Genomic DNA, 14,062 nt, shown 5'->3' on the forward strand with positions numbered 1-14,062 from the left:
AGCAGATGGGACATGTACCGGTCCCACCGATGTTTAGGAAGTTTTGCGTGGCTCACCTGTCCCGCCACCGGGGAACCTGCTGCAGAGGAACACTTTCTGCAGACAGGAAGATCCCACCGGTGGGAAGGGCTGGAAAATCCCACCCCTAGATTACTAAGACAGTGACATAACCACTTAGCTGTGAAAAATCACAGGGCTACGGGAAAAGCACAGGATAATGGCAATAATTGGGTAGCTGTATCAAAGTGTTGACACAGGGATATGGGAAACATTCTTTGAAACTTTTTTGTTCTAGGAAGATTCTGTAAGAATCGATCAATAGCCATTATATAGTGAGCTTGGTGCTGACTCGTAGCAAATCATCGATACTCATTGGAATCATTTGGTTACTCTTCTCACTGTTTTTGATTCTTTATTTACTAGTTGCAATTTGTCAAGCATTCCCTAAAACAAAAATTGTGTTTGGTATTTGTTGATATTCATCATAAACACTGTTCATTACTCACGAATGCCAGTGACTATCTACTGAAGAACTTGTTGGATTTTCTGCTGGAACTCAACTCCCAGCTACCTCCAGTTTAAGAAATGGGCAGTGGTAAATTATACCAAGGGATTTCTCTTAGCTGTACATTTCAGAATATTTGTCAGCCATAAGTTTCCTTCAAACCAGTTGATATAGAGCTTCCTTTGGATGCTTCCCTTTTGTGAAGGCAGTGTCATATATTTTCTATTAATTTTAAATAACTTTTATACAGCAAGTGGCTAAGATAAGTTAGAACTGATTAGTTTTAGAATCCACCATATTATACTTCTGACAAATCCATTCATCAAAAATGCCATACCTTTATGATAAGCAGTCAGTTTTTATTTGGCTGCGTGCTGCATCCAGCATTAGGAACTGCATGCTGACTCGCATCATACAGCCCAGAAGGAAGCTGTTTGAAAGAATTATCCAATCAATCCCACTCCTCTGTTCTTTCCAACAGCTGAGCAATTGTCTCCACTTCAACTATATATCCTGTGGGGTGGCATGGTGGCACAGTGGTTAGCATTGCTGTCTCACAGCGCCAGGGACCCGGGTTCGATTCTCAGCTTGGGTTCGATTCCCGGCTTGGGTCACTGTGGAGTTTGCACGTTCTCCCCGTGTCTGCGTGAGCTTTCTCCAGGTACTCTGGTTTCCTCCAATATCCAAAAGATGTGCTGGTTAGGTGCATTGACTGTGCTAAATTCTCCCTCAGTGTACCCAAATAGGCGCCAGAGTATGACGACTAGGGGAATTTCATAGTAACTTCATTGCAATGTTAATGTAAACCTATCTGTGACACAAATAATAATAGATATCTGACTGCTAGAACACTACTTGGAATATCATCCTGCTAATTTTAAAAATCATTTTCTATTTGTTATAGTACAATTATGGGCACGACCAGACTGAATTCCTTTCAGAAAGATCTAAAGAAATTAATACATAATAATTCCAACTTTTTGAAATTGAGTGGGTTATAATGTAATTGTTAATGCTTGAGGTATCATAAATAAATAAAAAGCATATCATAGAATTTATAGCATGGTTGCAAGGCAGAAGGAGATCATTCAGTCCATCAGGCCCAAGCCAGCTCTCTGCAAGACCAATGTAGCCAACTCCACTCCACTAGCCTTTCCCTCTCGCCTTGCGATTTTTATTTTCCCCTTCAGGGTGCTTATCCCGTTCCCATTCTGAAAAATATGATTAAATCTGCCTCCACCACCCTTTCAGGCAGTACATTCCAGATCGTAACCTCTTGCTATATAAAAGTATTTTTTCTCATGTCGTGTTTGGTTCTTGGACCAATCACCCTAAATCTGTGTGCTCTGATTTAAGTGTCGATGACTTTTAATTAATCTGCAATTATAAAAAGGGTTCAATGGACTTATAAAAGTCCAATGCCCATGCAGCTTGTATTATTATCGGGAATTAGTTATAAGCAAAATGTACATTTTGTAATGCTGGATTAGCAGCTCCAACTGTTAAAAGGACTATTGATAAGTATCCAACATTTGAATCCTTTATTTTTCAGTCAACCTGATAGGTGAAACATCCGTATATGAACACTGAAAGAAAGAAAATCGTCACAAAATATAATAATTGCCAATTACTGATACTGTGTTACTGGAACTTCAGATAGTTTGAATTTATCATTTTACTTTGCCTGTCAGCAATTTAATGTACTTGAGCAGAATTTATGGCCAGATAGCAAGATCTGTTTATTTCATACAGTTAAAATGAATCCTAAATTATGCAATGAAGGAAAGGTTTCAATTTTCCTACAGGTGAGATATCACCTATTGAGATGTTTCACCTGCAGGTACAGTAGCAGCTTGTTAAAATACCAAGAATAAATATACATGTGACCTACATGGAGAAGAAGATCATTCTATAATGACCATTTTAAATCATCATATTTGATGTCTAACAATGCTTATATTAAATGTAAAATATGTAGGTTCCATTAGAGCATTTAAAAATTATAGTTACATTAATTATTTTTGACATTTAGATTTTATTAGAAAGGAAATTTTGTTGTAAAATGTTAGTGTTCAAAAATAGGTGTATATTTATATTATATATAAAAATATTATAATTATTAACCGCCAGTGCCAAGCATTCCTTTAAGTTTTTACAAAATGCTAAGACATCATGCTATGCTATTTCTTTAAATATGTATTTATAGTGTCTGGAAAATAATGTGAACCAAGCTATTTTCCAGCAAATGAATAAACAATCTTTTCTCATGTAGACTTCTCTATTGTAGGAGGTACTGCATGTTGCGGGGGTGGAGATGCAGTTAGCTGCTGCAGTTTCTTTCCTTACCATCTTACAAGAAGAGTTAGTTTCCATTGCAGCTTATATCCATTCCTTTCTCCCAATCATATTGGCAAACCTGGATCACAGAGACACAGGTCAGTTCATTGCAGTTTAGTTATTAAGCAAAAATGCTGAGCTGTGTTCTTCAGCATTACACATTTTATAATAGCATGATTCAAAATCAATTATGTGTCTTTTAGTCTTTTTCTTTAAAAACAAAAGAATTGTGGAGCTGAAAAATAAGTTCTGCCACAGCTTTACAAATGATCATTTCCAGAAAAAGTATGATAAAGCACAAAAATAGAATAGGGAGAGGTTTTCAACCTATACCGTACATTTTTGTGTTGGTATTTAAAACACTGATATCAAATACACCAGTATATTATAATGTAACAGGTCAGTTGTGGATTGAGGCAAATATCTATATATACATTCATCTCTCAAAAGCTTGCGTTTATACAATGCCATGAATGCAGAGCAAGTCTCAAGGCAGTTCAGATGTAAAAACAGATGCTGAGCCAAAGAAGTGGCTACTAGGGAGGTGACTAAATGCTTGCTCAAAGATGAAAGTTTTCTGACAGTCTACAAACAAAGAAGGGGAGGGTGGTGGGGGGATGAAAAGGTTTCTCCAGTTAAAATTTGAGTTGTTACAGCATTGCATGTAATTTTCAAAAATTTGAATAATTTTTGCTTAATGGGAAGAATCAGCGATTGTAAGTAAAATTATAAATAAACACTTCACAATGGCTCCTGTCAAGGAAGAAGTGAGTGCATCAATGCAGGTTGGCTTTGTTGAGATGAAGAATGGATAAATATTCCAGAGTTGACTTGACTATATAAATTGGAGTATTTTTGGTCACATTCTCTGAGGCAGTTAAGTAAGCAGATAGAGTCGATGACAGAGTACATTGAACCTCAAGAGAAAGCTTATCAAACAAGTAGTTTTTTCTCATTTTGTGTTTTCCTATGCTCTTTGGAACAATTCGCTTTAACTGGCCACCTCTAAAGTTAAAAAAAATGTGAAAACAATAATTCAAACCCAGATGTGAGTTTTTTGAAATGATAGTTGGAAATCATATCTTAAAGTTAACATTATTGCTCTATGTTTTACACCTGGGATATGTTATGACCAGGTTAACAGGGGTGAACCGCTTCCTCACTGTCCCACTCCTGAGTTGGTTATAACTAGGGTTTGAATTTAAAGGAGATGTGATATTGCCAATTTAATGGATATTCAATGGTGTATAGCTCAGTCCAAGAAATAAGCTGGTCACATTCTTTAAGTTGTTAAGTATAGTCAGTTTTATTGCTGAAACTCACTCGAGTACAGATGTAGAAATTAACGAGCAGGTTTAAAATGTACGAATGTGTCCAAAACAGCGCGCACAATCCCACCCCACACATGCAATAAAGAAATAAAACTCTGCAGAATATTGGAGCTTAAAACTGTGGCCAAGGAACAAGTAAAGTCAGACCAAAAATATTCATGGATTGTACAGAGTCTTACTTACCCCTGAAGGGTCCCTTTCCACCGTGGAGCAGTTGTGGCTGGTTGGTCCAGAATTCTCTCTCTACAACCTCTCGGTTTGTAGAGATGAGGTCTTCTGGTGGATTCTTCAAATCACGTACAGCTTAGCTTTAATGAAAAGGATTTCAGAATGAAGAGAGATGTGGTAAAGCTCTTGCCCCTGTGGCAGTCTCTCTGACTAATAAAAAGTCTAGTATCTTTCCTACACCCGGGAGCGAGATGGGACTTCTCTCCGAGTACTTTGTCTCCATAAAGGCAACTTGTGTCTTTCATAAATGCAATGTAGTAGCTGCTGTAAACCAGAGGCCTTTGCTTAGGGAAAGTGCTCATTTCAATAAGTTCAATATATATCCAGCTGATTACATTATAAATTGATATTTTCTCTAATAGATGTATCATTTTTGCAACTATTATCACCTCTCTATGTCCCCGCAATCCTACTTCCCAGTTGACTTGTACCTGAAACATCACTAACTTTACCAAAGACAGTTTCAAAATATTCATTTCTTGGAACTAGGTTGTCCAAAACAATCTGTCATTGTCCATTGTAGGAACGCATATTTGAAGTATTAAAGACAGTCACTCCAAAGCTACATTCTTAAGCCTATCGGGTCTGTCTTGTAATAATAGTAAGTGCTGCTTTTATTAGGCTGACAAACTGAGCCAAGTAATGAGGACTGCCAAATATCACACTCTTTTGTTTCTTTACCGTAAAGGTATTTATTTTCCGGATATAAAAAAATCAATAGTTTTTATGCATGCAACAATCAGGGCTCTTAGATTAGCTTGTAGGATTGTGCAGTAGAGCTGATTTTGCAATATATGAAACCAATAATTTTAAGTTACTTTATCAAAGTTTTAATGTTTTCTTTTTTTTTGGCCAGTGGTCAGCAATGCCTGGTTGGAAACCCTCCTGACTGTAATCAATGCTTTACCAAAGGAAACCATCAGGCAAGAGGTAACGTAAAAAAGTAAAATAACCTACATGTATATAGGTACACTTTATTGATTCCATATAAGCATATATATCTTTATGAATATATGTAATGTACTATCACCTTTATGAAATATTTTTATATATTTGCAGGAACTCGGATTAAACAGAGTCTGAGGCACTCAGAATGACTATAATGATATTGAAGTGTATCACTGGTCACTCATACCAGAAATCATGGATTTTCTGCTTGTTATTGTTGAAGCAGAAATGTTTCAAATAATAATGCAGCACAGAAGGAGGCAATGCCGCCCTTGGTGTATGTGGTCATAATTGCACTTGGCAATGTGGCATTGAGCTGTCTTCTCAAACCACTGCAGTCCATGTGGTATAGGTACACCCATGATGCTGTTAGGAAGGGAGATATTTTGGCCCAGCGATGCTGAAGGAATGGTGATGTATTCCTAAGTCAGATTGGTCTCTCACTTGGGGGTAAACTTGCAGATGATAGTATTCCCAATTGCCTGCTTCCCTTGCCCTTCTAGGCAGGAGAGGCTATGAGTTTAAAAGTGCAGTTGAAGAAACCTTGGTGCGATGCATCTATAAATTGTATACACTACAGCCACAGTAGGGAGTGAAAGTTTAAGGTGGTGGATGGGGTACCAATCAATCAGGCTGGTTTGTTCTGTATGGTGTCAGACTTCGAGTTTTGCTGGAGTAACATTCATCCAGGCAAACATTTCAACATGGTTCTGATTTGCGCCATGTTGATGACGGACAGGTTTGGGGTTATCAGAAAATTAGTTGCTCATTGCTCATACCTGTTATCCTGCTCTTATAGCCATATTATTTTTGTGGCTGGCCCAGTTAAGTTTCTGGTCAATAGTAACCCCCAGGATGTTAAAAGGGTGGGGAGGGGTGGAATTAATGGTGATAAATCTATTGGAAATCAAGGGGAGAGGTCGAAGTGTTCTGTTGTTGGAGATGTTCTTCGTCTGGCACCATTATGATGCACACGTTATTTACCACTTTATCAGCCCAAGCCTGAATGTTGTTCAGGACTTGTTGCATGCTGAAACAAACTGTTTCATTATGAGGAGCTGCAAGTGGAACTTAAATTGTGCAATCATCATAAATATCTCCACTTCTGACATTATACTGCTGGGAAGATCACTGATGAAACAGCTGAAGGTGGTTGGGACTTGGACACTACCATCAGGAATATCTGCAACAAAGTCCCAGTGTTGAGATAATTAGCCTCCAACAATCACAACCATCTTTGTGTGCAGGGTATGACTCCAGTCAATGGAGAGTTTTCCACCCTGATTCTCACTGACTTCAGTTTTACTCGGGCTGCTTGATATCACACTTAGCCAAATGCTAAAGACAGACATGCATTTATATAGTGCTTTTCACGACCACTGGGTGTCTCAGCGACTGATGTACTTTTGAAGTGTAGTGTAGTCATTATTGTAATGTAGGAAAGGCAGCAGTTAGTGTGCACCCAGAAAGCTCCTGAAATACCAATGTGATAATGATCAGATAATCTGTATTTTGTGATGTTGACTGAGGGATAAATGAAAATAATAAGGGCACCTCTACCTATGAAATGGTGCCATTGTATCTTTTCTGCCCATCTGAGAGAGAAGACGGTCCCTTGGCTTGAATGCCTTATGTGAAAGATTCTATACCGCACTGGAGTGTCACCCTTGATTGTTTTGTGCTCAAATCCCTGGCTGGGACTTTTGCCCAGAACATTGTGATGCAGAGAGTGCTATCAGCTGAGCCACAGGTGACAAATGACTCCAAGGGCAGACACTCTCACCTCGCTCTGGAATTTGGTATTTTTGTCCATGTTTGGACCAGTGCTGTAATGGAGTCAGAAGCCAAGTGGCTTCGGTGAGCAGGTTGTTGCTGAGTAATTGTCGCTTGATAATGCCATCGACTGCACCTTCCATCACTTGACTGATGATTGAGAGTAGATTTAATTACAGGTGCCCTTTTCTGTATGTTGTTGCAGTATTTTGGTTATTTCAACATCCCCAGACTAGCACAAGGTAATTTAACAGAATTATTTTGAAGAATTCATTCATAATTTCCAATGACTATGCATTCCCTCATGGAGTTAAAAACCCCACAGGAAAATGGTCTAACAATGACTAACAGGAGGAGTTAACGATGAAATTCGATTGAAGCAAGAGGCTTGCAATGTTGCCAAAAAGAACAATGAACCCGAGGAGTCGCATGATTTTAAAATTCAACAAAGGACCTGATAAAAGACTAAATTAGGATAGGAGAGTAAACGAGATACTCTTCCTGTTAGCCTCTATAAGGTGACCATGAAACTAACAACCCATCTGGTTCACCGATGTCATAGAGTCAGAGGTTTACAGCATGGAAACAGGCCCTATGGCCCAACTGCCCATGCCACCCTTTTTTTTAAAACCCCTAAGCTAATCCCAATTGCCTGCATTTGGCCCATATCCCTCTATACCCATTGTACCCATAGAACAGAGCATAGAATAGAACAGTGCAGCACAGTACAGGCCCTTCGGCCCACGATGTTGTGCTGAACCTTTTCCGAAACCAAGATCAAGCTATCCCACTCCCTATCATTCTAGTGTGCTCCATGTGCCTATTCAATAACAGCTTGAAAGTTCCTAAAGTGTCCGACTCCACTATCACAGCAGGCAGTCCATTCCACACCCCAACCACTCTCTGAGTAAAGAACCTACCTCGTACATCCGTCCTATATCTTCCACCACGAACCTTATAGTTATGCCCCCTCGTAACAGCGACATCCACCCGAGGAAATAGTCTCTGAACGTCTACTCTATCTATCCCCCTCATCATCTTGTAAACCTCTATTAAGTCGCCTCTCAACCTCCTCCGCTCTAAAGAGAAAGGCCCGAGCTCCCTCAACCTTTCCTCATAAGACCTACCCTCCAAACCAGGCAGCATCCTGGTAAATCTCCTTTGCACTCTTTCCAGTACTTCCACATCCTTCTTATACTGAGGTGACCAGAACTGCACACAATATTCCAAATGTAGTCTCACCAAGGTCCTGTACAGTTGCAGCATAAACCCACGGCTCTTAAACTCAAACCCCCTGTTAATAAACGCTAACACACTATAGACCTAATTCACGGCTCTATCCACTTGAGTGGCAACCTTCAGAGATCTGTGGATATGAACCCCAAGATCTCTCTGTTCCTCCACATTCCTCAGAACCCTACCTTTGATCCTATAATCCGCATTCAAATTTGTTCTACCAAAATAAATCACCTCGCACTTATCAGGGTTAAACTCCATCTGCCATTTTTCGGCCCAGCTCTGCATCCTATCAATGTCTCTTTGCAGCCTACAACAGCCCTCCACCTCATCCACTACTCCACCAATCTTGGTGTCATCCGCAAATTTACTGATCCACCCTTCAGCCCCCTCCTCCAAGTCAGTTATAAAAATCACAAACAGCAGAGGACCCAGCACTGATCCTTGTGGTACACCGCTGGTAACTGGTCTCCAGTCTGAAAATTTTCCATCCACCACCACCCTCTGTCTTCTATGAGATAGGGAGCTTATTCTATGAGATAGCCAGTTACTTATCCAATCAGCCAAATTTCCCTCTATCCCACACCTCCTTACTTTCTTCATGAGCCAACCATGGGGGACCTTATCGAACGCCTGACTAAAATCCATGTATATGATATCAACTGCTCTACCTTCATTGACACGCTTAGTTACCTCCTCAAAAAATTCAATCAAATTTGTGAGGCAAGACTTACCCTTCACGAATCCGTGTTGACTATCCCGGATTAAGCTGCATCTTTCTAAATGGTCGTAAATCCTATCCCTCAGGACCTTTTCCATTAACTTAACGACCACCGAAGTAAGACTAACCGGCCTATAATTACCAGGGCCATTCCTATTTCCTTTCTTGAACAGAGGAATAACATTCGCCACTCTCCAGTTCTCTGGCGCTATCCCCGTGGACAGTGAGGACGCAAAGATCCAAGTCAAAGGCTCTACAATCTCATCCCTTGCCTTCCAAAGAATCCTAGGATATATCTCATCTGTCCCAGGGGACTTATCGACCTTCAGGTTTTTCAAAATTGCTAATACACCTTCCCTCAGAACATCTGCCTCCCCCAGCCTATCGGCCTGTATCTCACACTCATCCTCAAAAACATGGCCCCTCTCCTTGGTGAACACTGAAGAAAAGTATTCATTCATCGCCTCTCCTATCTCTTCTGACTCTATGCGCAAGTTCCCACTACTGTCCTTGACCGGCCCTAACCTCACCCTGGTCATTCTTTTATTCCTTACATAAGAGTAAAAAGCCTTGGGGTTTTCCTTGATTCGACCCGCCAAGGACTTCTCATGCCCCCTCCGAGCTCTCCTAAGCCCTTTTTTCAGCTCATTCCTTGCTAACTTGTAACCCTCAATGGACCCAACTGAACCTTGTTTTCTCACCCTTACATACGCTTCCTTCTTCCTCTTGACAAGACATTCAACCTCTTTTGTGAACCATGGTTTCCCTCACTCGGCCATTTCCTCCCTGCTTGACAGGGACATACCTATCAAGGACACGCAATATTTGTTCCTTGAACAAGCTCCACTTTTCATTTGTGCCTTTCCCTGACAGTTTCTGTTCCCATCTTGTGCTCCCTAATTCTTGCCTAATCGCATCATAATTACCCCTCCCCCAATTATAAACCTTGCCCTGCCGTATGGCCCTATCCCTCTCCATTGCAATAACGAAAGACACCGAATTGTGGTCGCTATCTCCAAAGTGCTCTCCCATAACCAAATCTAACACTTGGCCCGGTTCATTTCCCAGTACCAAATCCAATGTGGCCCCACCTCTTGTCGGCCTATCCACATATTGTGTCAGGAAACCCTCCTGCACACACTGTACAAAAACTGCCCCATCCGAACTATTCGACCTATAAAGGTTCCAATGAATATTTGGAAAGTTAAAGTCACCCATGACAACTACCCTGTGACCTCCACACCTATCCATAATCTGCTTTGCAATTTCTTCCTCCACATCTCTATTACTATTTGGGAGCCTATAGACAACTCCTAACAATGTGATCGCTCCTTTCCTATTTCTAACTTCTAGCATGTAACTATCTAAATGCTTTTTAAAAGACAAAATTGTACCTGCCTCTACTACTACCTCTGGCAGCTTGTTCCAGACACTCACCACCCTCTGTGAAAAAATTGCCCCTCTGGACACTTTTGTATCTCTCCCCTCTCACCTTAAACCTATGCCCTCTAATTTTAGACTCTCCTACCTTTGGGAACGATATTGACTATCTAGCTGATCTGTGCCCCTCATTATTTTATAGACCTCTACAAGATAACCCCTCAGCCTCCTACGCTCCAGAGAAAAAAAGACCCAGTTTATCCAGCCTCTCCTTATAACTCAATCCATCAAGTCCCGGTAGCATCCTAGTAAATCTTTTCTGCACTCTTTCTAGTCTAATAATATCCTTTCTATAATAGGGTGACCAGAATTGCAAGTGTGGCCTTACCAATGTCTTGTACAACTTCAACAAGACGTTCCAACTCCTGTATTCAATGTTCTGACCGATGAAACCAAGCATGCCGAATGCCTTTTTCACCACTCTGTCCACCTGTGACTCCACTTTCAAGGAGCTATGAACATGTACCCTTAGATCTCTTTGTTCTGTAACTCTCGCCAACGCCCTACCATTAACTGAGTAAGTCCTGCCCTGGTTCAGTCTACCAAAATGCATCACCTTGCATTTGTCTAAATTAAACTCCATCTGCCATTCGTCAGCCCACTGGCCCAATTGATCAAGATCCCGTTGCAATTGAAGATAACTTTCTTCACTGTCCACTATGCCACCAATCTTAGTGTCAGCTGCAAACTTACTAACCATGCCTCCTATATTCTCATCCAAATCATTAATATAAATGACAAATAACAGTGGACCCAGCACTGACCCCTGAGGCACACCGCTGGTCACAGGCCTCCAGTTTGAAAAACAACCCTCTACAACCAGCCTCTGGCTTCTGTCAAGAAGCCAATTTTGTATCCATTTAGATACCTCACCCTGGATCCCGTGAGATTTAACCGTATGCAACAACCTACCATGCGGTACCTTGTCAAAGGCCTTGCTAAAGTCCATGTAGACAACATCAACTGCACTACCCTCATCTACCTTCTTGGTTACCCCTTCAAATAAAATCAAATTTGTGAGACATGATTTTTCACTCACAAAGCCATGCTGACTATCCCTAATCAGTCCTTGCGTCTCTAAATGCCTGTAGATCCTGTCTCTCAAAATACCTTCCAACAATTTACCCACCACAGATGTGAGGCTCACTGGCCTGTAGTTCCCAGGCTTTTCCCTGCAGCCCTTTTTAAACAAAGGCACAACATTTGCCACTCTCCAATCTTCAGGCACCTCACCAGTGACTATCGATGATTCAAATATCCTGGCTAGGGGACCCGCAATTTCCTCCCTAGCCTCCCACAATGTCCTGGGATACACTTCATCAGGTCCTGGGGATTTATCTACCTTGTAGCACTTTAAGACTTCCAGCACCACCATCTCTGTAATATGTACACTCCTCAAGACATCACTACTTATTATGTCCTTTAGGGAAATAAATCTGTCATCTTCATGCAGTCTGGCCTACATGTGACTTGAGACTTACAGCAATGTGGTTGACTCTAAGAGGGCTCTTAGCCCCCTGAAATGGCTGAACAAGCCAAGGGCAATTAGTGCCATCCGCATCATGAAAGAATTTTTAAAAAGGACTGTATTTATGCCCCTATCATTGCCAGTTTATTATTTCACCTGCTGTTTCTGTCAGCCACCCAATCCATACTGGTAGGGGGTAAGTAATGACCACTTAAGGTCATTTCTGCTTGAGGCTGCCAAGTGGAGTTCAGGAGCTGGGGTAAGTTGAGCCTGGAAAGTTGTCCTGCTCAGGTCTTGGAGCTGAGGTTGCCCTTTTCTCCAATGACCAGCTTTCCATATCAGGTACCCCCACACAAGGTCTGCTCCCTGCTCTATCCATCAAGACTTCCATGCCCCTCTTGGCCTCAGCTCTCCTTCCCGTCTTGAGACCACTTGCACTTACCTGATCCAAGACTCCAGGACTTAGAATCACTGCTTGTCGTCCCTGTCCTGACCACTGTGCTCCTGGCATTGTTGGTTGCCAGCTCTCTGAGATGGAACTTCCTCCCAAGTGAGAGGCAGAACTTTGGTCTCCCGCCAACTAACACTCAAAGAAGAGTACAGCACAGGAACAGGCCCTTCGGCCCTCCAAGCCTCCTTGGAGTGTGAAATGTCTGGAGGGCAGCCAGTATTGGCAGGGATATGTTCCCCACTGACTCTTTGGGTGGGAAACCCCGCCATCCAAAAAATCCTGCCTCTTCACTCCAGTAATTTAAAAGAATTATGTGGAAATGATATGGAAACATTACACAAAATAGGATAGTAAATATAGAAAATACTGAAAATACTTAGATCAAGCAACATTTGAAGAGAGAGAAATCTAGTCAAGGGGTTGAATTTTGCAGCTGGAGAGACAGCCAGAGGCTCACCTTGCCTGTTTTAGGAAGGCCTGTTGAACCATAAGCCAATCAGGTAATGACATCTACCAAGAGCTGCCTGCCAATTATGCCCGTTGCTTCTTTTCATTGGGAGCTATAGTTGCAATCCCTCTGGCACGTGAACAGAAGTAGACTATTTACCCTCTCTAACTGATTCTGCCATTCAATGAGATCATGACTGATCTGTGACTTGACTCCATTATATAGCACCTTGGTGAGACCGTACCTCAAGTACTGTATTTAGTTTTAGCTCCCTTACCTCAGGAAGAGCACTTGCCTTGGGGAGTGCAACAGAGCATCACTAGATTGATTCCTGGGATGATTAGATTGTTCACGAGGAGAGATTGAATAGATCAGCCCTATATCCCCTTGACTTTAAAGGAATTGGGGGTGATAGAATTGAAATATGAAGTTCTCAAGGGCCTTGATGAGATAGATGCTGCAAAAATGTTTCTTCTGGCTTGGGAGTCTAGAAAAAGGTGTCACAGCCTCAGGCTAAGAGTCTGGCCATTTAGGGCAGATGAGGAAAAATGTTTTTACTCAAAGGTCTGTGGATCTTTGGAAAAGATTGATTGAGCATATTCAAGTGAGAGGATTGACAAGTTTCAAGATACAAAGGAAATGGGAATATATGGTAAAAGATGTAGCTTAGTATATAAGTCATGATCTTATTGAATGGCAAAGCAGGCTTAAGAGGTTGAATTGTCTATTCCTCCGATTTCTTGCATTATGTTCTGAACATTCAAACGAAGCAGTTTCAGAATTTTTCCATCGTACAAAAGGATGCAATAATATTTTACTGTAAATTACTAAAAATGGAAGCAAATTTTACAAATGGCTTTTTCAGTAAAGTAGCATTTTTAAAAATACTGATACCAATGGGTAGATTTTTATTTTAAAAAGAAAGCATTGCTTGTGATTTCAGAATCTAAGTTTGTATGTTCAATTTTTTAAAAATTCTGGATCTCGTGTATTTTCGTTTAAACTGTTCACTGGTGATGACCTGGTTTGAATTCATGAATCAAAGAGAGTAGCTGGCTGAGGTTCAGCCAATAAACAGTGTCATTGACAACTGAGAAAATGGGGGCAAGCTATCTATTTGAACATTTATAATTGTAAAAACAGCTAGGGAATGAAATGGTTTGCAGTTGGGATTAA

At 41.0% G+C, this 14,062-nt stretch overlaps 1 protein-coding gene across 1 annotated transcript in view; it reads left to right on the forward strand.

Moving 5' to 3' along the window:
• The first annotated feature begins 2,792 nt into the window (after positions 1 to 2,792).
• Positions 2,793 to 14,062, forward strand: part of ppp4r4 (protein phosphatase 4, regulatory subunit 4) — a 72,175-nt gene continuing 60,905 nt past the window's right edge. The window contains exons 1-2 of the mRNA XM_078234289.1: positions 2,793 to 2,940; positions 5,258 to 5,331. Coding sequence (XP_078090415.1) covers positions 2,820 to 2,940; positions 5,258 to 5,331 — 195 coding nt within the window. The 5' untranslated portion in view covers positions 2,793 to 2,819. The remainder of the gene's footprint in view (positions 2,941 to 5,257; positions 5,332 to 14,062) is intronic.

This window comes from Mustelus asterias, chromosome 18 (genome assembly GCF_964213995.1).
Source record: "Mustelus asterias chromosome 18, sMusAst1.hap1.1, whole genome shotgun sequence".
Lineage (NCBI taxonomy): Eukaryota > Metazoa > Chordata > Chondrichthyes > Carcharhiniformes > Triakidae > Mustelus > Mustelus asterias.